The 22939-nt window shown below is 42.4% G+C and overlaps 1 protein-coding gene across 1 annotated transcript; it reads left to right on the top strand.

The window, feature by feature from the left end:
* Positions 1 to 8108: 8108 nt before the first annotated feature.
* On the top strand, positions 8109 to 22381 carry LOC143217606 (odorant receptor 49a-like). The gene is made up of 5 exons (XM_076442078.1): positions 8109 to 8136; positions 8551 to 11967; positions 12770 to 12915; positions 18577 to 18709; positions 18786 to 22381. The coding sequence occupies exons 2-5, from the start codon at positions 11932 to 11934 to the stop codon at positions 18834 to 18836; spliced, it is 366 nt and encodes a 121-aa protein (XP_076298193.1). The 5' UTR covers positions 8109 to 8136; positions 8551 to 11931; the 3' UTR covers positions 18837 to 22381.
* The last annotated feature ends 558 nt before the right edge of the window (positions 22382 to 22939 follow it).

Consider the following 22939-nt stretch of genomic DNA (forward strand, 5'->3'; position numbering starts at 1 on the left):
AATCTCCAGTTAGCGCTAATCACGTCTTCTCTTGCAGATCTGGAAACTATTATACTGCACCTACGCACCTTCGATCCAGGCAGGATCGTGGTCAGCGGAACTCCAGGGAAAGCCTCTCCTGGAAATCGAATCTCACTTCCTCTTCACTCTTTGAACAAAGCTGTAAAGCTGCCATCAACGCAGCCAAGCACCACCGACGCAGGATCATCGAAGAGCTGTTACGGTACTTCGAGGAGCTGACCACGCTCCTGACTGGTATCGAAGCTTGCTGTCTCTTTAAACTTGTACTCACGTTCACAGACGACTCCGAGGATCCAGTAACTCTAACGCCTGGGTACCACTTGATCGGGGAACCGCTCACTGCTAGCCCCGAGCCCAGCCTCGAGGACCTTCCATCATCTCGTTTATCTCGGTGGCAATCAATCCAGCAGATACAACATTTTTGGAAGCTCTGGTCTCGGGAGTACGTAAACTCTCGTCAAACTCGAGGCAAACTGCACAAGTACAAGACACGAATCAAAGCCGAAGTCCTCTATCTTATCGAAAGTTATTAATTCTTCCGCCTACCTAAGGGCCTCTCGTTCGCGTGATACTCGTGCACCCGGGACCAGACGCTTTCCTTCGAGTCGCTACAGCCCGCACTGCCAAGTCTCAATTTCTTCGTCCGGTTCACAAATTAAGCCTCTGCTGACACCGACGATGCTGAGACGAATGCTGGAGGGGTCCCCGAGGCAGGCTTACCACGTGGTGCTCCCGATTCGCACCTGCGAAATGTCGAACACACTGCTTAATTGTAGGTTAAGCATTTCACTAATCGGTACACACACTACTTTACATTCGTCGCCCAGTGAAATAGAGTAGTTTTCACTCACCTCATTGTCCAACTTCATATGAATTGTACTCTTCTCGTCAATACTCATCACTGTACATTTTCCATTTAGTCACTCGCGTCTCATTGTTTATAGCTTCGGTTACTACGCCGCGCGTTTCAGACCCATTCATCCTTCTCAATTTCGTCAATGAATGACGAGGCGGGCGGAATGTTTGGGATTGGCCACGCGTGTCGTAGGATCGTGACGCACGATCCACCACGCAGCCCGCGTATTGGCTGATCCTTGCGACATCGCGAGGATCGATGATCGATTAGCAGCGCGCCGCGCTATAGGCTATCGCCGTCGGATCGATTATCGACTGGGCTAATACAGTTTCTATTGGCCCAGCGGTTCGTATCGCAAAGTCATCGCTCCGACGGTGAGAGAGAACTTCTCGCTGCTGGTCGATCTAGATCAATCGTTAATTAGCATCGGTACGAAAACGTCGCGCGTCGTTGCACCCGGTTTTCTCGGCTAGTTCGATTCAAAGTACATCTACATTCTAAGCTACGCTGCTTGAATTCATGCTATACACCACGACAATTACTTTGTTCAGTTCTTTATTTCGCTCTAGTCAACTTTACAATTTGGCTAGAGATCTGTACATAGTTTTGTATAAAGTGTTTTGTCGAGACTAACCGCAAGACGGGAATAAAGTGTGCTCGTCCAAATTCTGTGAGTGTTCTTATCCCGTCCAATCCGTAAAATTTAATGTTTTAATTAATGTTTATTAATGTTTAAATAAATACTATATTAATAATAATATCATATTGTGATTGCTCTCAATATAAATAAAAAAACCCACTTTGTTTCATGTCTCTATCATAAACAGAACAAAAGTTATTGAATTTTGTCCAAGAAACAGGCATTCCGGCGCACTGTGGATCGGTGCGGGCTGAGCTAAGCTCGATTGGATTGATCGAGCCGGTCGAGTACTCGCATCGATGCAAGTAACTCGCACCGATGCGAGCCGATGACGTCGGCGCGAGTAGCTCGCTTCGTGCGAGTACTCGACTCGACTCGACCAATCGAGTCGAGCTTAGCTCGGCTCGCATTTTGCGAGTACTCGAACAGCCCTAATTGGGTGTCAGGCATCGACGAAATACTGCCAGCCTTATGGGAGTTGGCGAGCCCAAATATTTCGGTGTTTCTTACGCCCTCTAGGATAGATTCTGGCTCCATCCAGAGAAACAGAAGGCCAACGACGGCATTTTGTCGGTGAAGAAGACCACTGAGGAGATTCTCGTCGCGATGCATCGGTGAGAATGCGAATTATCACGAAACTATATCGATTATTATTAAATGTTACATTCTCCGCCATATTTCAGACGATGTTTTGGCATTATTGTGGCTCCATTTCGAATTTTTAGCGATGTGGTATATCAGATCACTGTAACTTTCACGTTATCCCCGCGCCCGTTGCGCCCGGTTACCGGGCTCGCTGAATAGCACAGGGGCTGGCAGTCTTTAATAGTATCTCGTCGGTGTGTCAGGTCTATTCCTATATCTCGTCGGTGGTAGTACATAATGTCAAAGACATTGCAACTAATTGTGAGCCATCATGATGGATTTTCGTAGTCAGAGATACTATTGCATAAAACATTTTTAAAACACTTTGAAAATATATTTGAAATGTTGCTACAATAATTTAATGTAAACAAAGAACAAAAAAAAATTGTGTAAAGGAAAAAAAGAATTATGCCAAAAAGTTCGCAGCCCAAGACTTTACCGCCTACGCCAACCGAAAGTGTTGGAAGCTACGCTCATATATTGAAATATAATGTAAATAAAATGTTTTTTGTATTGCATTATTAAGTCTGTACATTATTTTTCTGAATATAAAAATATTCAATAATACATAATACATCTACAAAAAAGTAAAGAAGTAACGAAAAAATTGATTTGGATTTTTTTAACACCGATACAATTTATAAAAAATTCTGAAAAAAATTAAGGACAATTGTTTCAATAATATCCGACTACTGAATTTTTATAAAACTGGTATCTCGAAAATTTCAATACGAAATATGCATTTTCTTCGAATGTTTAAAGATTTTCAATTTTTTAAAACATGTTTGCATGATCTGAAAAATCTGAAAAAAGTCTCGGTCATGTGTGCTATTAGGTAGAATATTTATTAATTTTTTCGTAATTGTTTATTGAGCATGATTCGACTAAAAATCAATTTGTGTTGGGGGCCCTCTGGACCATCTTAACTTTAAAAATCAACGAGAAAAATTTTTTAAGAAATACAAAACATATTTTAGGATGAACCATTAAACCCGGGTTTTTAAAAAAAAATTTAGTCCAAATTTCGCTTCGATATCTTTTTTAGATCAAAAGTTATAGCAAAATGTGCACCGCGCCGCGCCGCGCCGTCCCGGGATTCAAATGCGCGCCGTCTCCAGATCCCGACTTTCCGAATCGTGCTTCCGAAACTTCGGCAACATGAAAATTGGTGAAAATCGAAGGAACGCGTCGCCGACGTGTTCGGTCGAGCAGGTAGTCACACGGATATGGTAGAGGTACGCTTGTTTGTGTAGCGCGCGTGCAATCGAGCATGCACTTACACGGGCAGAGTAGAAGTACGTTCGTGTGTAGCGCGTGCGCAGCAGAAGCTTCGGCGAGGACGGTCCGTCAGAGAGGGGGAACCTGTGCTGGAGGGGAAGCGTCCTCGCGTCCCCGATTCTGGCATCACTGCTCAGGTCCCCTCCGAGGTGACCGTGAGAGGTCAAGCCCTCGGAGAAGGATCTCGGCCTGCCTCGTGGGGATGCCGTCGGGCACTGAATCAGCAGTAATTAAAAATCGTCATGTGTATACACGTGTACATTCTGTAACTCGTAGGGCACTCGTCTCATCTTTTTCTGGAACAGATTGTTCCGATACTTTCGCGCTAATATCACTGTCTCCTCTACCTTGTCCTCAAAATATAGATACGTTACTGTTTTGGGTGCGCATGCGCGAGGAAACCTGGCCAATATCTCATCACTGCTCTGGAGATAAAGTCAAACTAGAGTAGTGCTGAAGACTGAGAGAACGGGCTATACATATAATGGTGGGCTATACATACATATAATAATCTTGTTATTTCCATAATACTATACACATCAGTCACTTTTGATAATCGGTAGGTTTAGTGTTAATACAAAGAAGAAAATTAATATAGTATGGAATTATTCTAGTTCGAAATAAATGTTTAATTTCCGAGTTGAAGTAGCTCCGAGTGCACAAGTTTAAAAGTAAATCAACAGTAACGCTATTCGTACCTTATCCGTCTGGCAGAGAGTGTTTCCATCTTGTCATTCAAAACAAAAATGACTACGTTAACTTGTGTCTTCAACTATTTCTTCGTATATTTTCCTGTATCGAAACAGATCCGTACTCGAACAACTCCGAACGACGACTGTGGCTCTTGGAGTCACAGCAACATACCCCCACTTCCGCAAGTGTATTCATCGATTGTCAATAATCGCGCAAGTGCCTTTTCACACGAAAAGTGAAAATACGAGAGATATCAGAAATCTGAGGATTATGACTGACAATAGCCTTTTGTACTTCAACCCTGTCTTTGCAATTTGCTTCCTGGAATCGGTAATCGTTTTCAAATTGTTCGAAGGTACTTGACACGTGTATAGACGTTCGCCAGCGTTTACCACGTGAAATTACCTCTTGGTCAAATTTACGGGATATCGGAAACTATAGGTTGCAATTTTAAAGAAAGAAAGCGATTCCATCTATAGAGTGGGGTGAAAATGAATAAGCGAGTCTCCTCGCAACAGTTGTGTCCCACCGTCCGTTCATGAATGGATGTCTTCAAGACTAAGTATTTCAAGTACTGCCGGTTGCAGCTGTTGTTCGTTGGTATGTGGCCGTACCAAAACAAGTTAGCTGCAACGTCCATACAAATGTGTTTAACGGTTATGGCAGCAGTTTTTATAAATGGCGAGGTACAATTGAAGTTTATATGAATATGTAGTGAGAGAAACACATTGGAAGACTGAGTAATGTACTCATTGTCAGTGATAACTGAATTTGTTGCAAGAAGGAATACTTAAACAACCGTTTTTATTAATAATCTCACTCGTTCATCGAATCGTAACTACAATATTTGTGTCTAGCAATATTTTTAAATAATAGAGATAACGTGAAATGTTTTCTTTAGAATAAGTTTCAACAGATATATTCGGAAGAATGCTGCAGTTGTATGAAAAGATTAGTGGACGATTAAATATATATATATTCTGCGAAAGTAAAAAGATTCATGATTTATTCACAACTAGTAAATGCAATTGTGACTTTTATAGAATAAAGTCAATTAGCCCACATTTAGTAATGTTGATTGATGAAATCGTCATTGTTAATTTACTGTGAACAGATTCAACGCATCATCAAAACAAGGAACCAACTTCGACTATTTATAGAGCCCATACCTTATCTTCTGACAGTATGTGGGATTGCCGTAAAATATACAGGGTGTCCCAAATGTGGTGTACTTAATTGAAATGGGAGGTTCCTGAGACCATTCTAAGAGACATTTTCCTTTGCACCAATGTCAACTGCGGCTTTGTTTAGGAGTTATTAACGAAAAACACGGACCAATCAGAGCGCGCCCTGGGCGGCCGCGCCACACCGCGCCGACAAGCGAGTGTCGGTGGTACACCGTGACATCGCAACGAACAAAAGTTTCTCGATTATGTGAATGCTCTCCGATTTCAATGAGCTTTGGATATGTGGTCAAGATCATTATTCTGAACAACATTTCTCTTTAGACTTTTTGGCGATCGGCTTTAGTTTACGAGATTATCGCGAGAAACTTTACTTGTAAATCCATGGGATCGATGTACTACTAGCTCCTATCCGATTTCAATGAGCTTTGGATATGTGGTCAAGACCATTATTCTGAATAACATTTCTGTTTAGACTATTTGGCGGTTGGCTTTAGTTTACGAGATTATCGTAAAAAAAGAGAAGAAGCACAGAAACTGATTGTATTAAAAACTCACGTATTCAGCCGTAAATCCATTTGCTGCTTCGAAATGTGTGTCTTGAAATTTCTCCACACTCACAATCATTGTTCACATTTGTCAACACATAGTTATGCACTAATAATAATTGCCATATCCCTTGTACTGCTGCACAAATCACAACAATCAGGTAATGCAATCACTAGACCGCGGATTTCATGTATTTGTAGCAAACATGAGTAGTTGCATTTTAATACAGTAGACAGATTAAAATAATTTCAAAACACCATAGTATTATTTTCAACTTCTTAAAATGATCACAGTGACAATCAAATATCTGTCTGGCTCCTGTCCCTTGTAATAGCGGCAGCCAACATTAATGTTGCATAAAGATCCGTAGTCTAGTGATTAGTTTAAATATTACTATCAAAAACACAGCTAATAGCAACCGTTAGCTTTGAATTGACAAGTCTTTGGAGATGTTCTCTCTACCGCGGCTCGAACGACACTGATTTTCCGCAAGATTTTTCTAAAGAATTTAGGGAGGGCATTTAGAGTGTCGAAATTCGAAATGCACGCTGTAGCACGAGAACGACGGGACGGTTGGACGAAAAACAGGATACGAGAAGGACCGCTTTAAGACTTATGGCAATCACATGTTTAGTTTTTCCTGTAGATTGGTACGCAGAGTCGATAGGTAACCGTTCGAAAACGTCGTCTGTCCTTCTTTTAGAAAGTTTCTTAAGGAAGGTATAGGACAATAGGGATGCTACGCTGACCTGACATTTTTACCCCTTGCTGGGTAAAAGGACGGATGACGTTTTCGAACAGTTACCCATCGACTCTGCGTACCAACCTGCAGGAAAAACTAAACATGTGTTTGCCACAAAGCTTACAGCGGTCCTTCTCGCATCCTGTTTTTCGTCTAACCGTCCCGTCGTTTTCGTGCTTCAGCGTGCATTTCGAATTTCGACACTCTAAATGCCCTTCCTAAATTCTTTAGAAAAATCTTGCGGAAAATCAGAGTCGTTCGAGCCGCGGTAGAGAGAACATCTCCAAAGACTTGTCAATTCAAAGCTAACGGTTGCTATTAGCTGTTTTTTTATAGTGATATTTAAACTAATCACTAGACTGCGAATGTTTATGCAAAATGAATGTTGGCTGCCGCTATTACAAGGGACAGGAGCCAGACAGATATTTGATTCTTACTGTGATCATTTTAAGAAGTTGAAAATAATACTATGGTGCTTTGAAATTATTTTAATCTCTCTACTGTATTAAAATGCACCTACTCATATTTGCTACAAATGCATGAAATCCGCAGTCTAGTGATTGCATTACTTGATTGTTGTGATTTGTGCAGCAGTACAAGGGATATGGCAATTATTATTAGTGCATAACTATGTGTTGACAAATGTGAACAGTGATTGTGAGTGTGGAAAAATTTCAAGACATCTGTGTAAAATAAACATACGAATTATTTATCGATTCGAAAGTGAAAGTGAAATTCTGGATCGTCGACTTGACCGCGCATCCCTTAGGCCTTCTACCACCGGCTGTGCAGCTCGTCGACCTGGCCGTACGTCCCTTAGCTTTCGGTACTGTCGTATACCTGAAGACATCTGTGCAGTTCGTCACCGAGTGACCCAGTGACACACATTTCGAAGCAGCAAATGGATTTACGGCTGAATAAGTGAGGTTTTAATACAATCAGTTTCTGCTTTTTCCCTCATTCGGGTAAAGTTGCCGTAAGTCGGGTAAAGAGATCCACCCATATGAATTGACAAGTAAAGTTCTTCCGACCGACAAAAACTGTAAAGGGTAATGTTGTTCAGAATCATGGTCTTGACAACATATCCAAGGCTCATCGAAATCGGAGAGGAGATAGTTCAGATAGTACATCGATCGATTTACAATTACAAGTTACTTATCGCGTAAACTAAAGCCGGCCGACAAAAACTGTAAAGGGAAATGTTGTTCAGAATCATGGTCTTGACAACATATCCAAAGCTCATCCAAATCGGGGAAGATTCACATAATCTCGAGAAACTCTTGTTCGTTACGGCATCGCGGCGTTACACCGCGCTCGTCTCCCGGCGCGCCGGGCTGAACGTGCCATCGCGCGTCTAGGGCGCGCTCTGATTGGTCCGTGTTTTTCGTTAATAACTCCTAAACAAAGCCGCAGTTGACATTGGTGCAAAGGAAAATGTCTCTTAGAATGGTCTCAGGAACCTCCCATTTCAATTAAGTACACCACATTTGGGACACCCTGTATAACCATCTGGATCCGTTCCGGACCTGTAAATTTATTTCACTTCTACATATAGTACAGTCAATCCTCCTGTAAGACGGTTCATTCGTTCCGTGGTGTACCGCAACCGTGTGGAGCGAAACTTATATGCGGAGAGTATCGTATTACAAAAGGATTGTTGTTATTTTTGCACCGTGTTATAGGAGGGTTGGGTATACATTAGGATGGCTCTTATTTATACTCTTGACGAAAATTCTTTTAAAAATTTCTTTTACGTCACTCCCAGGATCGTTCCAAAATTTTGTTTAATTATTTGGAACAATCCTGGGGGTGCAGTAAAAGAAATTCAAAACTTGAAAGTAAGAGCCACCCTAGTGTACGTTCTTGAAAATTTTAATGTCAATAGCAATTTGGATGCTTTACCGATTTATTTGTATCTAATTTTGTTACACCCATGTTTCAGATGAGGAAAACGATGAATAGAATACAATACGATTGGCATAACGCGGCACTAAACAACGAGGATCACATTCTCAAAGCTAACGCCGAAAAGGGGTGGAGTTTTTGTAAGCTGTACATACGTAAGCAAACAATTATGCTTGGAACCTGAGACAGATGGGTTTGGGGGGAAAATTCGTAGGTAGTTGAACCCCTTATTCAAACATTCGCCGTTTTATAACGAGATAGAGGAATGAAAATGGTGATGCAGAGGGGAAAGGGGAGAGGGAAAATATCCGATTGATTCACTCTATGTTCAGAATACAGTAATGTCGCGTTATGTTGCAAACGGTTGTGTTCTGCACAGTGGGTAAGGATGGGGTCGATAGGTTCAATATGTACTCGCGAATACGAGTCAAGTTCAATAATCAAATTTCATTTCATGGGTTTCGATTACTACTAAAAAGCAATAAAAGTGTCAATGATTATACTTGAAAAGTATTCATTGTATACAAGTAGTTATCGAACCTCGGAATGAGTACAAACAAGTTTCGAAAAGATACTTATAAGTACTTCGATGTTGAAAGTAATTGAAACTTTCACAAGTAGTGCTCGAATCTTGGAAATCAGAACTGCATCGTAGGTTTTAAGCACTTTCTTTATTAAATTCGTAACTATTTTAGAATAATATTTCATTTACAATACTTCGTTTTATCCTATTTCTTTTCGTATCCATGATATTTCCTACTTTTGAAAATACTCTTTCTGAAGGTACAGAAGTGGCCATTATACAAAAACAGTCACGTGCAATTTTTGATAAAATGGGGTACTTGATTGAATTTTCACGCCAAAATAATAACGAGTCTTCTTTGCGTTCTATATATTGTGATTTTAGATAATTTTCCACTTCTAACACAGCAGACGATGAGATAGGTATCGTATTATATGTAATTGCTATTTCATTGCCAAAGTATGACCAAATTGATAATTCGCTATTGTGCCGATTTTCAGACATCTGCGTCTGTGAACTATCACATGTTGTAGATGAATTATCATTATTCATATAATTAGTGGCTATTTCAGTCAAGGCATCCCGTGCTCGAGGGATAGATTCATCTTTAGAAAAAGCTAATGTTTTGAATCGTGGATCCAATGATGCAGTTAACATATACAAATTATTGTTCTCGACATCACCTAGATAATGTTCGATACATTATCTCAGTTTTTGTCGCAAAGTACATTCCAAACTAAAATCATCGTTAGAAGCATGTAAAATTATGAGACCCCGTTTTTTCTCTCATCTCCACAGCGTGTTTACAAAAAAAGTAAACAGACGCCGCGCCGGAACAGCCTTACGTTGCCACGGAGTGTGCAAGAATACGGAAATTCATAATGATATTCATAAAAATTTCGAACGTTTCGAAACTGTTCGACGAAGATTCGAGTTTACTTGCAAGTATTATTTACGTTTACCACAGTACTTGTAAAGGATTCGAAACTGTCTGGCAAAGGTTCGAGTATACTTGGGAGTACTATTTTTTTTTCGAAGTACTTACAGAGAGTTCGAATTCCATCAATCAAGGTTCGAACCTGTTTGCGAGGTACTTGATCCCATCCCTAACAGTGGGAAAGAAAAAAGGAAAAATAAGTTGGGAAAAAAGAAAATTTTTCACCTCACCTTGGAGTGTCCACCGGGAAAAGTAGAAGTCCCTCCACATGATGTCCCCCTCTGTACTGTAATTGTTGCGTATAATCAATATTTTTGGAGATATTCGTCTGTAACGCATTATAATATGTTCACCCTGTATATGTATACACTGTATGCAGGGTCATCGCGTTAAATTATGTCACCATTTTTTAAGCATTTCCGGTAGTGCAATTAAAAAATGTTTTAAACAAAAGTTTATCAGTACTTGTTGAGCTATGTTCCGGAAAACCGGTGCGCATCCGATCGGCTTTACCGACCTCGCGTGGCCACGATCGGGTGACGTCACCTCGTGTCGCGGCACGCCCCACCCTGCGTCCGCGTAACGCGCGATTTTCAGCACGCACCGGCTGATCGAGAGCTCTATTCACTCTGTTAACGGACACCGCGCTCAACACATAACCGTTAGCAGTCGTCAATACACGCGTTATACACACGTCGTCTATACGACACACGTTTTGTCGCCTCACGCTTATGGTCCCATCTCGCGTTCTTCGCAATCGTGGGCCATCACCTTCATTGCGACATACTCGTTAATGTACATTTTGTGACAGTTTATTATATTAAAGTGTTGTAGTTACGAACTCAGTTACGTCAACATTCACCCACGACGATCTCCCAAATTCCCACGTCCGATCCACGAACAAGCTACATGTTCGCAAAACAATCCTATGACGTCCAAAACATAAGTTGCCATTTAAAAAAATCAAGGTAACCTTCACTTTTTTACGTGAAAAGCATTTTCTCAGATTTAAGAATATGCGAACATGTAGCTCACCAATTACTGATAAGCTTTTGTTGAAAACATTTTTTAATTGTACCACTGGAAATACCTAAAAAATGGTAACGTTAAGTAGACCCTGTACAAAAAACTGATGAAAGGATTTTCTTTCTGACGAGTTTAATAAGAGATAAGATGAGATTGTTCTTTCATTTGTTTCAGTAACTAATTACGTGTACCTGTCTTGCGTATTAAGCTTTCAAATCATACCAGAGGTCTTGAACATGTCGATATCAAACAGCATCACTCGTTTTGTATATCATATTCGAGGTGAACTTTTTCTCGACCAGGATAAATATTATCCACTTATCTTATCATATTTGATTGTGATATTCATTTATGGAATGGTTGTGGTTACCGCCATGACTCTGCAGTGGATTATGATCATTAATCACGCATGCGGAATGTTCGCTATCTTAGGGTCAGTATTCAGGTGTAAAACTAGCTGTTATGCATTAAAATAGCCGGATTGAACCGATTGTTCCTAGATATCGTTTGGAGCACGTGTTCAAAGTCAGTTTGAGAAAACGTGACAGAAAAGACAGTGTAAAAGAAATTCTCGTTCAGACGGTCGAGTATCATAAAGAGATAATTAAGTTAGTATGTCTCGTTAGTATGTCGGCGTTCTAATAGTTGTAAACAAAGTAAACAAATATTACAAACAGACCACTACTGTGCGCATACGACCGCATGGCCGAAGTGAAAACTTCTATGGCGATTGCACACCTGTCTGTTTCTCGCTCAGAGTTTCACCCCGGGGCGTGACGGATCAGACTCATTCACAGCCCAACGATTGTATATGCGTTTTGCCTAAGGAAGTTTTCACTTCAATAATACACTACTGTTCTAGCTACGATTTTTACAGGTATATTGCTACAGTGAATTCTAATTATTCAGTTTATTATGTGCCCCTCCTGTTTATGGAAATTATTGTTCTCAGCACATTCTTGATTCAAGTAAGTTTGGTAATTATTTACTTTCAGGGCTTCCTAACCGATTTTGATGAAATTTAAATATGTTATAGATTTCTACATTTTGAACCATGTTCCATAGTTGAGGTGAATTTCAAAATTTTAAAAATTTTCAATCGCTTTGGGGCACGTGATCCTTTTATCCGATCGATCTCAAACTTTGCACAAATTTTTTTCTCACCTAAAGGAACAATTCTGGGGAGTGCGGTGCATTGTATCTCGATAAAAAATTTTCACAGGTATAGCTTATTGTTAGAAGCACCCTAATGGTCAGAGTGAGACCCTGTTTTTTCTCTCATCTCCGCAGCGTGTTTACAAGCAAAATGTAAACAAATGGTGGGCCGAGGCAGGCTTACGTTGCCGCAGAGCGTGCAGAAATACGGAAAATTCAATACAGTATTAGCGATAGTTCTTCGCAAATATCTCTAAAACTAAAATCGAACGGCGCTAACATGTATAGGAAAAAGTTGTTCAGAATGATGAGTCTGACAACATATTTAAATTTTATCAAAATCGCTGAGGAAGCCCTGAAAGTAAATAATTACCGTAAGTTTATTTGAATATAATAACTAGTCCGCGCATTTTATGTATTTATGACATAAATGAATAGATTTAGTATACTAGCTACAAGTTATTGTTTCTCAAAACAATTTAATTAATTGTTAGAATTACAAGTGATACACAAAGATCTGATCGTGAAATGAGTTAATGAAAATAATAATGGATTAATTAGTAAGCAGATTTCATTTCCATTTATTTCATCTACTAAACACATTTACATGTTTAGGTGTATATTGCGATCAATGACTCCGTATGTTTTCAAGAAGTTTTTCTACTCACAATGCTTTTTACTGTATGTCTATGGTATATTTACGTTGATGCCGTTCCGGCGCAGAACCTTATAGATGCCAGCTCTAAAGTTTTTCGTCAAATGTGAGTACATAATTAACCAATCATCTTCGGTTTTTCTTCATACGAACCTTATTATACGTAGCATAAAAGTCCTGTAATGCGGCTGCATAATTATGTGTCTAGTACAGTAAAGTCTCATTCTAAGTTAATTCTCGGTTGTGTTGTGACATAGATCGGGACCGGACACTATTTTTTGTGGCTTCGTCGATCGCTCCGAACGTAGGAAAGGACAGCATGTAAATACGGTATAAAACTACATAAAACTCCGTAAAAATAGCGTATCGGTGAGACAATACTAGTGCAGTACTGGAACTTGTAGGATCCGACATACTAGTAGGAATTCCTCTCTCTCGTATCGCAAGGAATAGGAATTGGGATTTCTCTCTGAACAAAGAATATATTTTCCTATTAGTTTCATACATCGAAAGTTTTCGTAAAATTTACAATAAACCTTTGAAGAAGGTTAGCAACGAAAGATTAAAATAATTTTACTAATAAAAGGTTTTCCCAAACAGGCGTCCGGTTTATTTCAACCGTACTCTCCTATTGGGAAAACGACGACGACTCGGATTCACCAGGTGTCCTCTATAAGCTCGGCGGCCGGCCTTCATGGCCGTCCTCTCCCATTTATCCAGAGAGGCGTCCAGGTGCAACCCCTGTCCTCTCCTGAGCTGCCGGGCGTCCGATAGCATTGCTTCGTACTCTCCCTAACCTATGGGCGGCCGTGGTCTTACCTCGTCCTCTCCCACAGGCGCAGCAAAAGTGATTTCTCCGCGATCGTCTACCGGTATTTATACTAGTCGTTGCTAACCCTTGTTTGGGCGTTGTTAGGGATTTTAGAAGTTTCTCGAACATGCGGCCTTCTAGAACATTCGGTCGCGGCGCGATTCTTTTCTTAATCTCAGGGTAGTGCCGAGGCGGATTGGCACCCCTGGGGTTGTCTCGTTCCTCGTCGCGTTACAGTCTCCCCCTCTGGACACGACGGCGTCCTCGACGAGTAGTCCAGGACTTCCTTCATTTGCGCCGAGCTTGCTTCGTTGGATGCTGTGTTGGATGACCCTCGTGCTGCCTACGAGGTCGCCCTCGTTTACGGATGGTTGTTACTGGATCTGGTGGTGGGTTCGCCCGTGCTCCGTTGTAGGGCCTTAGCGCCGAGGTGTGGTACACCCCTACGCACACAGGCTGGTCCTCACGGGTCTCGATCTCGTAGCTGTTGGACCCTATGCGGCGCTTCACCACGTATGGTCCGTCCCTCTTTGGTGCGAACTTCGCTGTGTAGTTCCTCTCTCGTCGGCTGAGGGTGTGAGTGGTTACCCACACCAGGTCTCCTCTCTCGTAACCAGGATTGGGCCGGCGTCGTTGATCGGCATACTCCTTCCTCTGCTCCTGCTGACGTTCCTGGTTCTGCTGGGCTATCTGCATCGTGTCCGCCAGTGTCAACAGTTTTGGAGTAATTTCCGGCAGGAAATTTTCTGCTTGGATGATGGTCCTCAAGTCCCGATTGGCGTCATCGGGCGTTCTCAGCTCTCTCCCGAACGTAAGGAAGGCTGCTGAGTACCCGGTTGTCACGCACCGGGCCGAATTCATCGCAAATCGTATGGTTGGCAGCCTTTCGTCCCATGTAGAGTGGTCTCTACCGACGTAGATTCCAAGCTGCGCCTTCAGATCGCGATTCTTCCGTTCCACCGGGTTGGCCTCGGGATGATAGACAGGGGTGAACGCCTGTTGCAGCCCAAAACAGTGGGCTACCTGCTGCATGACCCCGCTGATGAATTGAGTACCATTGTCGCTGATGATTCGCCGTGGCATACCAAAACGAAGCATAACTTCGTTGATGAGGATCTCTGCACAGGCTTCCGCCGTTGCCTGCTGCAGTGGAAACAGTTCCACCCATCGTGAGGCTGCGTCTTCCACGATGAAGACCCATCGATTCTCCCTCATTGTGGTCGGCAGAGGCCCAAAGTGGTCCATGGCGAGTATTTCAAATCTTTGCTGCATGACGGGCATCTGTAACAAACCGGCTGGTTTCAAATTGTTTGCTTTATACCTTTGACACTCCACGCAAGCATGAACGTAGTTTGCGATTTCTCGGCTCATCCCAGGCCAAAAGTATCGGCTGATTATCCGATGTAGCGTACGCTGAGCTGCATAATGGCCCGCAGTGGCATCGTCGTGGTATGCTCGAAGAATTTCTTTCCTCTCGTGTGAAGGTACTACCAGCTGAGCTTCTTCCATGTCCACATTCGGAGCGTGTCGGTAGAGCACTCCGTTGTTGATCAAATATCCCCTCGTGGTCCACTTAATCATTTCGTCGTTTCGTGTAGTTGATTCAAGTGATTCGATTATGGTTTTCAGGGCCTCGTCTTTTAGTTGTTCCTCTCGGGTTACTGCTGGTCCTCGTGCTGGTATGTCGACGGAAATTTCTGCGATTTCCGTACTGCTTTCTTCGTTCCATGGTTCGCTCGGTAACCTTGACAGCATATCGGCGACGACGTTGCATCGACCTGGAATATATTGAATATTCGGATAGTAAGGTTGTAATAACAGTGCCCATCGGGCGAGTCGTCCGCTTGGAGAGCGCAGAGACATCAGCCATTTCAAAGGTTGATGATCCGTGGCGATAGTAACAGGAGTTCCTTCGATGTATCCTCGGAACTTGTCAACAGCCCAAACAACTGCTAATGCCTCTCTCTCGGTGGTTGAGTAGTTGCGTTCCGCCGCCGTCAGTAATCTGCTGGCATATTCAATGGGATGTTCCGATTCCTTCTCGCCTTGTAACAGAACTGCTCCTATGGCATAGGCACTGGCGTCGGTACGTATGATGAAGGACTGTTTCTCGTCGGCGTATTGCAGAATCGGAGGACTCATAAGGGCTCCTTTCAGGTGATCGAATGCTTGCTGTTGACTCGTCTTCCATTCCCAGGTTGCCTTTTTCTTTGTTAGCTGGGTCAGAGGTTGGGCAACTGTAGCGAAATTTGGTACAAAACGTCAATACCATGAACAAGTTTGTAGGAAGGATATCAGCTGTTTCAGATTCGCCGGTGTAGCCATGCCTTGGATCGCCTTGACCTTCTCAGGATCGGGATGGATGCCTTCTGCTGTCAATACATGTCCAAGATATTTGATTTTCGGGCATCCCAGACGACATTTCTGCCGATTCATTCGGAGACCAAATTGGCGAAGTCTGTTAAAAACTGCTCTCAAGTCCTCGAGGTGCTCGGTGAAGTTGGCGGAGAGTACCAATATATCGTCCAGATAGACGAGAATATTGCGATCTCCTAAACCAGCTCTCATCCGGTCCATGAGGCGTTGAAATGTAGCCGGTGCATTCTTCAACCCAAACGGCATCCGCTTGAATCGAAAAATTCCGAAAGGTGTCGTGAAGGCCGTTTTGTCTTGATCTTCTTCTCGTACGCCAATTTGCCAATAGCCTGATTGTAGATCCAGCGCAGACATGAATCCCGTTCTCTTGGCCGAATGGAGCAGGTCGTCGATCCGTGGCAGAGGATACGAATCAGTAATGGTAACGGCGTTGAGTTTGCGATAGTCCACGCAAACCCGAATACTGCCGTCCTTTTTAGGCACTAAAACTACGGGTGCGGCCCATGGTGATTCGCATTCCTCGATGACTTTTGCTTCCATCATTTTTTCTATTTCGGTGCGCAGCAGTTCTCTCTTTGCGGGTGGTATGCGATATGGCGGCACAGCGATTGGAGCGTGGTCCTCGGTGTTTATTCTATGGACAGCTTCCTTGCTCGGTGATGTGTTGGCGCTTCGTCCTCCCTTATTTCCCCGATGTCGACGGTAGCGATGTCCATCCTCGTCTCAAATGTTTGGATGCATCTCTCGAAAAAATTGTCGATATCTGGATAATTTGCGTTTGGAACTGGTTCCTCCATTTCGATTTCCTCCTGCAGGTAAGCCTGGAATGTTGTTGTAACTTCCCGACTCGGGCTCAGACATTTCGGCGGAGGTTTCGCGAAATTCTGAATCTCGCGAATCGCATCTGTCGTTAAGGATAATAGAGGGACTCCGGTCTCCCCCTTGCCGAAAGATGCATTCCCAAACAGAACTTCATCCTGGAAATCGTGTAGATTTTCTGGTGCCTCCACGAAATGCCATGTCCGCTGCGGAACATTCAATACAATTCCTGCTTCTTCGATGAAGTCGACGCCCAGCAGAGTTCGGTTGTCCTTTCCTTCCGGCAAGACAATGAAGGTGGTCCGGAGGCAGCGACCACGAAGCTCTACTTCAAGATGAGCTGCTTTAACACCCTGAATGCGTGGGTTTCCGTCTGCCAGCGCGACTTCCATTTACCGTTCTTCGAATAGGTAGCCTTTCGTCTTCAACAGAGAGTACAAGCTCTGACTCGCAACGCTGCACTTCGCTCCTGTATCGAAGAAGGCCTGCCCTTTTTCTCCGGCGATGGTGATGTCGACTCGGATTCACCAGGTGTCCTCTATAAGCTCGGCGGCCGGCCTTCATGGCCGTCCTCTCCAAGACGTACAGAGTAACCTGGTGAACCTACTTTCAGGCGGCCAGGAAGCTGCCCTGTTCTTTCCTCTCGGCGGGCGGCCGGCCTTCATGGCCGTCCTCTCCCATTTATCCAGAGAGGCGTCCAGGTGCAACCCCTGTCCTCTCCTGAGCTGCCGGGCGTCCGATAGCATTGCTTCGTACTCTCCCTAACCTATGGGCGGCCGTGGTCTTACCTCGTCCTCTCCCACAGGCGCAGCAAAAGTGATTTCTCCGCGATCGTCTACCGGTATTTATACTAGTCGTTGCTAACCCTTGTTTGGGCGTTGTTAGGGATTTTAGAAGTTTCTCGAACATGCGGCCTTCTAGAACATTCGGTCGCGGCGCGATTCTTTTCTTAATCTCAGGGTAGTGCCGAGGCGGATTGGCACCCCTGGGGTTGTCTCGTTCCTCGTCGCGTTACAAACTTCTTTAGTTTTTACTTGTTTTTAATAAAATTTTACCAATACATTTGCGACATTTTTCTGATTAAAATGACACCAAACACGACACAATTTAGCCCATATTTATTGTACATGTAAAGCATAACTTACATTTTATCTTAACATCTCGAAAATTATGTTCTCAAAGAATTAGACTAAAATTTTGCAAACTAACGGAGTTACAGCCCGCTGGAGGTTTTTAAACGACTCATTTTAATCAGGAAAATGTGAAAAATAAAAAAGTTAGCATCGCATTGGTATTTTAAACAATATAATAAGTTTTGAATTTTTGCCGACCGTCGTGGTCGCTGTTTCTATTTCTTTTTCACTCGCCATCCTCTTCTATGTCCTAAAGTTACTCCATGCCGTCGATTAAACCACTAAATACAGTTGAAATGATATCGTCTTCAGTGTCATTCTAATCGGAAGAATGCCAGAAACAAGTTGGTGGAAGCCTCATAGAAATATAAAGAAGTTTTGCAACTGGATTAGTACTGGTTCACACCGATATATTCGACCCGGTATTAGATTCCGCGGCATGTTTACACTGCTCGGTGACCGAGGCAGCTCGAGCTTCTTAGCCCCTTACGGGATATGCACTCCAGTGGAAGGGGTAGGCGAAGTGACTTAGAACGGCCACCTCCGTCGTGCTTAGATAGCGACTTTACTGTAGTAGTATCTATTTTACTGTAGTGTAATAAAGACGGAATAACGATACATGTCATAGTTACTACGGTGAATGGTACAATGCATCGATCTCAGACCAAAAGACGTTGCTGCTCATTATGCAAAATTGTATGGAACCACTCACCATCACAACCGTCAACATTATAACGATATCGATGGAGAAGTTCGGCATGGTAAGAGATCCGCATAATTAGTCGTGCTGTTGAATATATTACATTGTTAAATACATTACGTTATTGTTTATTGAAGGTTGTCAGAGTTTCGATGTCCTGTTTTACGGTGCTTTACTCACTTTCATGATCACTAGTTGACCATCGGAGATGACAAAGTTGTTGGATTTCGATAGGATGCAAGTTTATACATGTTGGATTATGCTATTACGGGTGAAATAAAATAAACAAACCAAACGCCAGCAAACGTTAACTATGCAACGACACAGCCACAGGTCCAGGCTCGTCAGCTCATCTTTTTCTGGAACAGATTGTTCCGGTACTTTCCCGCCAATATCTCGGCCCCCTCCACCTTCTCCTCAAAGTATAAATAATAGATTTGCACCCTGTTTTGGGTGCGAATGCGCGAGAAAACCTGGCCAACATCTCGTCACTGCTCTGTGAAAAAAAGAAACCCGCATCACCTCTCTCCTTCCTTCAAAATCGCCCACGCTCCCCTCTCCTCCCCCAACAAAATCAAAATCAAAATCAACATCTAAACCAAAAGCTATACCCTACCCTCCCCCCTAGAAAATCACCCCAACCCACCACAACTCACGTATGCACTAGCTACCAAAAAACCAACACCCCCACACCTAATCCGCCTCAACAAGAATAAATTATCGACACCATAAGCTCTCTCAATGCCTCCGGCAAAGTTCATAAAATCGTGAATATTTTGGATCCAATCCAAAAATTTAACATTATCTACCCTGCAGTAACGCAGTAGACAATGTAAAGGCCATAATTCTTGTTGAGATTATCATGGGAAAGAGGAATAATAGGGTTTAGTGAGAAAGATAGCCTTTTCCTTTAGATTCACTTTTAATAATAGAAAAAACAAAATGGCACGTGTTACATGAGCAGCGATCACGAGTCAACTGCACGAAAGCTACCGGTAACGCAAGTAGTGCGCTCTGGCGCCTTAATACTGGTTTTTGCTCACGCAACGACAGTGACCTTACCGACGAACGATAACTTTACTTCTCAACAATTCTTATTGTACAATCCCCCGATTCAAAATGAATCCCCTTAAACTCTTCCTCTGGAACGCATGCATCATAAAAAGAACAAAATTTCAGAACTACAAACATTCCTACAAACCCACGAAATAGACAGAGCTCTAATTACAGTAACCTGGCTCCAACCAAATGATTGATTACTGACACATTCCCGACTACTCACTCCTCGGAAAAGATAGAGACTCCTCCCGAGGAGGAGTTGCCATCTTTATTCATAAAAACACCCAATACGAGAACACCACACAGCCACTTCTTCATGACATTGAAGCTATCCTCTTAAAAATAAAAACAAATCCCTCAATAATAATAGGCTTCTCTATTCACCTCCAAACAAAGGATGCTACCCCAAGACCTCACCGCTATCGTACGCTCCAACTCCCTTTTCCTCCTAGGCGGTGATCTAAACGCCAAACACCCGCTCTGGAACAACTCCTCCAGGAACCAAAAAGGAGTTGCTCTCAAAAATAGATATAAACCTTCCACCTTATACATTTTTCTCACAAACCTCCCATACACCTCCAAATGCTACACCACCCAAGACCTGCCATCCAATCACCTACCGGTTATCCTGGAAATCAACCTAAATGACTCTAATGGCCACTACACAAAAACCCCATCCACAGACTGGGAAAAATTCAGAACCCTCTGTAACAAACACCCACTCCAACCCTTCCTCGTCTCTCCGAAGGAAATAGACCACCAAATCCAACTCCTCACTGGCACTATAAACCATACATTCAGAAAAGACACCTGGCACCACCAAACCCTCGATCCAAACTACTATCCACTAATCGGAGTCCTCTACCCTCTCATCAACCATAAAAGTCCACTATCCGATCCAATCAAGAGATTACTCTACCTAGTCTGTGCCAAATCCGCACTCTTGTACGGACATCAAATCTGGGCAACCACAGCACAAAATCCAACCTCCAAAACAAATTCCTAAGAATCATTCTCGCAGCTGACATCGACACCCCAATAGATATCTCGCACGAAACTCAAAATGTTCCAACTATAACCAAATACATAGTCACTTCCCTTCCTAAAACATTCGCTTACCAACATCAAAAACACTATGAGCTATGGCTAACATAGGTATCTATGACTCGACCAAAATCCCTACACGCTCCAGGAGAAATAGCTATACACACCCAAGATGTTCCTCAATATCATGCAAACGCAACGACTCCCCTAATCCTCCAACTCTTTAACACGCTTATAGTGTTTTGAAAGTTACCCCTATAAATCACCCAAGCAGGTCGCTCGATTCAAAACAACCCATCAAGCCGCCACTAATTACTCTATCTTTTAAAGTGTTATTCAGGTAAAAAGGATCCTTCTCCCTCAGGTACTGTGGAACACAACCCAAGGGAAAACCAGGAAAAAATAGACAGTCTTCGCGAGGACGCAAGAGACGAGAAGATTGAAAATCATTGTAGATACGTTCGGGCATCGTCAAATTACGGAGCGCAAATAATTATTTATTATTTGAGCAAGTCTAAATGAATTATTATTTAAAATAATAAAGTAATTTTTGTATTGACAAATAATAAATTAAATTTATAGCCATTACGTTAGGGAATAAACAGGATATGCTGGACAAACAAATTCATTTTGAATTAGGAACATGGGTACAGGAAGGTGAGGTATATAAAATTATTCAATTGCTCGAATTATAAACCGCAAACATGCAAACACTCTCTCATCCTCTCTCTCTCAAACGACCAGAAGGTGCTCTGTCCTCTCTCGCTCGACAAGGCGTTCAGGTATTGTCGCCGTACTCTCCTGCCGAGGCCTGGGCGGCCAGGAGTTGACCCGTTCTCCCTCGTTCGACAGGCATCCAGGTATTATCGCCGTACTCTCCTGCCGGGGTGCTACTGCTAACCAGTGATGCCAGAATCGGGGACGCGAGGACGCTTCCCCTCCAGCACAGGTTCCCCCTCTCTGACGGACCGTCCTCGCCGTAGCTTCTGCTGCGCACGCGCTACACACGAACGTACTTCTACTCTGCCCGTGTGAGTGCATGCTCGATTGCACGCGCGCTACACACCAAGCGTACCTCTACCATGTCCGTGTGACTACCTGCTCGACCGAACGCGTCGGCGACGCGTTCCTTCGATTTTCACCAATTTTCATGTTGCCGAAGTTTCGGAAGCACGAGTCGGAAAGTCGGGATCTGGAGACGGCGCGCATTTGAATCCCGGGACGGCGCGGCGCGGCGCGGTGCACATTTTGCTATAACTTTTGATCTAAAAAAGATATCAAAGCGAAATTTGGACTAAATTTTTTTTTAAAAAACCGGGTTTAATGGTTCATCCTAAAATATGTTTTGTATTTCTTAAAAAATTTTTCTCGTTGATTTTTAAAGTTAAGGTAGTCCAGAGGGCCCCCAACACAAATTGATTTTTAGTCGAACCATGCTCAATAAACAATTACGAAAAAATTTATAAATATTCCACTTAATAGCACACATGATTGAGATTTTTTTCAGATTTTTCAGATTATGCAGACATGTTTAAAAAAATTGAAAATCTCGAAACATTCGAAGAAAATGCATATTTCGTATTGAACTTTTCGAGATACCAGTTTTATAAAAATTCATTAGTCCGATATTATTGGAACAATTGTCCTTAATTTTTCTCAGAATTTTTTATAAATTGTATCGTTAAAATTTTTTCGATACTTCTTTGTTGATGTATTATGTAATACTGAATATTTTTATAATCAGAAAAATAATGTACAGACTTGATAATGCAATATAAAATATTTTATTTACGTTATATTTCAATATACATATGTGCATCACTCCTAACAATTTTGGTAATCACATAATTATTGTAACGACATTTTACATATATCAGGTCGTTAAGTATGAAACCAGATAAATAAAACACAAATTTCAAACACATTTGTCAAGTTTCATACATCTCCGGTTACGAAAATCGATTTTAAATGGTCCCTGCCTTTCTGTAACATAACAAAAAAAAAAAAAAATTAGTTAAAGTCATGATTGTAAAGTATAGAATAAAATATTAATGTATAACTTTATAGTATGGTTTATACTTATCTTTTTTCTTTCAAGTCATTCTTGAATCTGCTAATATTGATTTTACGTTATCGCGATTTTAAATGGTCCTCTGCCTTTCTACAACATAAAAAGAAACACATAGTT

Source organism: Lasioglossum baleicum, chromosome 17, assembly GCF_051020765.1.
Source record: "Lasioglossum baleicum chromosome 17, iyLasBale1, whole genome shotgun sequence".
In the NCBI taxonomy this organism is placed as follows: Eukaryota; Metazoa; Arthropoda; class Insecta; order Hymenoptera; family Halictidae; genus Lasioglossum; species Lasioglossum baleicum.

Bases quoted from the DNA above. Each gene is read 5' to 3' on its own strand.
- LOC143217606 (XM_076442078.1), top strand. From the start codon at position 11,932: ATGGAAATTATTGTTCTCAGCACATTCTTGATTCAA. The intron at 11,968-12,769 runs GTAAGTTTGGTA...TTACATGTTTAG, and splicing joins TCAGCACATTCTTGATTCAA to GTGTATATTGCGATCAATGA. The intron at 18,710-18,785 runs GTAAGAGATCCG...TGTTTATTGAAG, and splicing joins CGATGGAGAAGTTCGGCATG to GTTGTCAGAGTTTCGATGTC.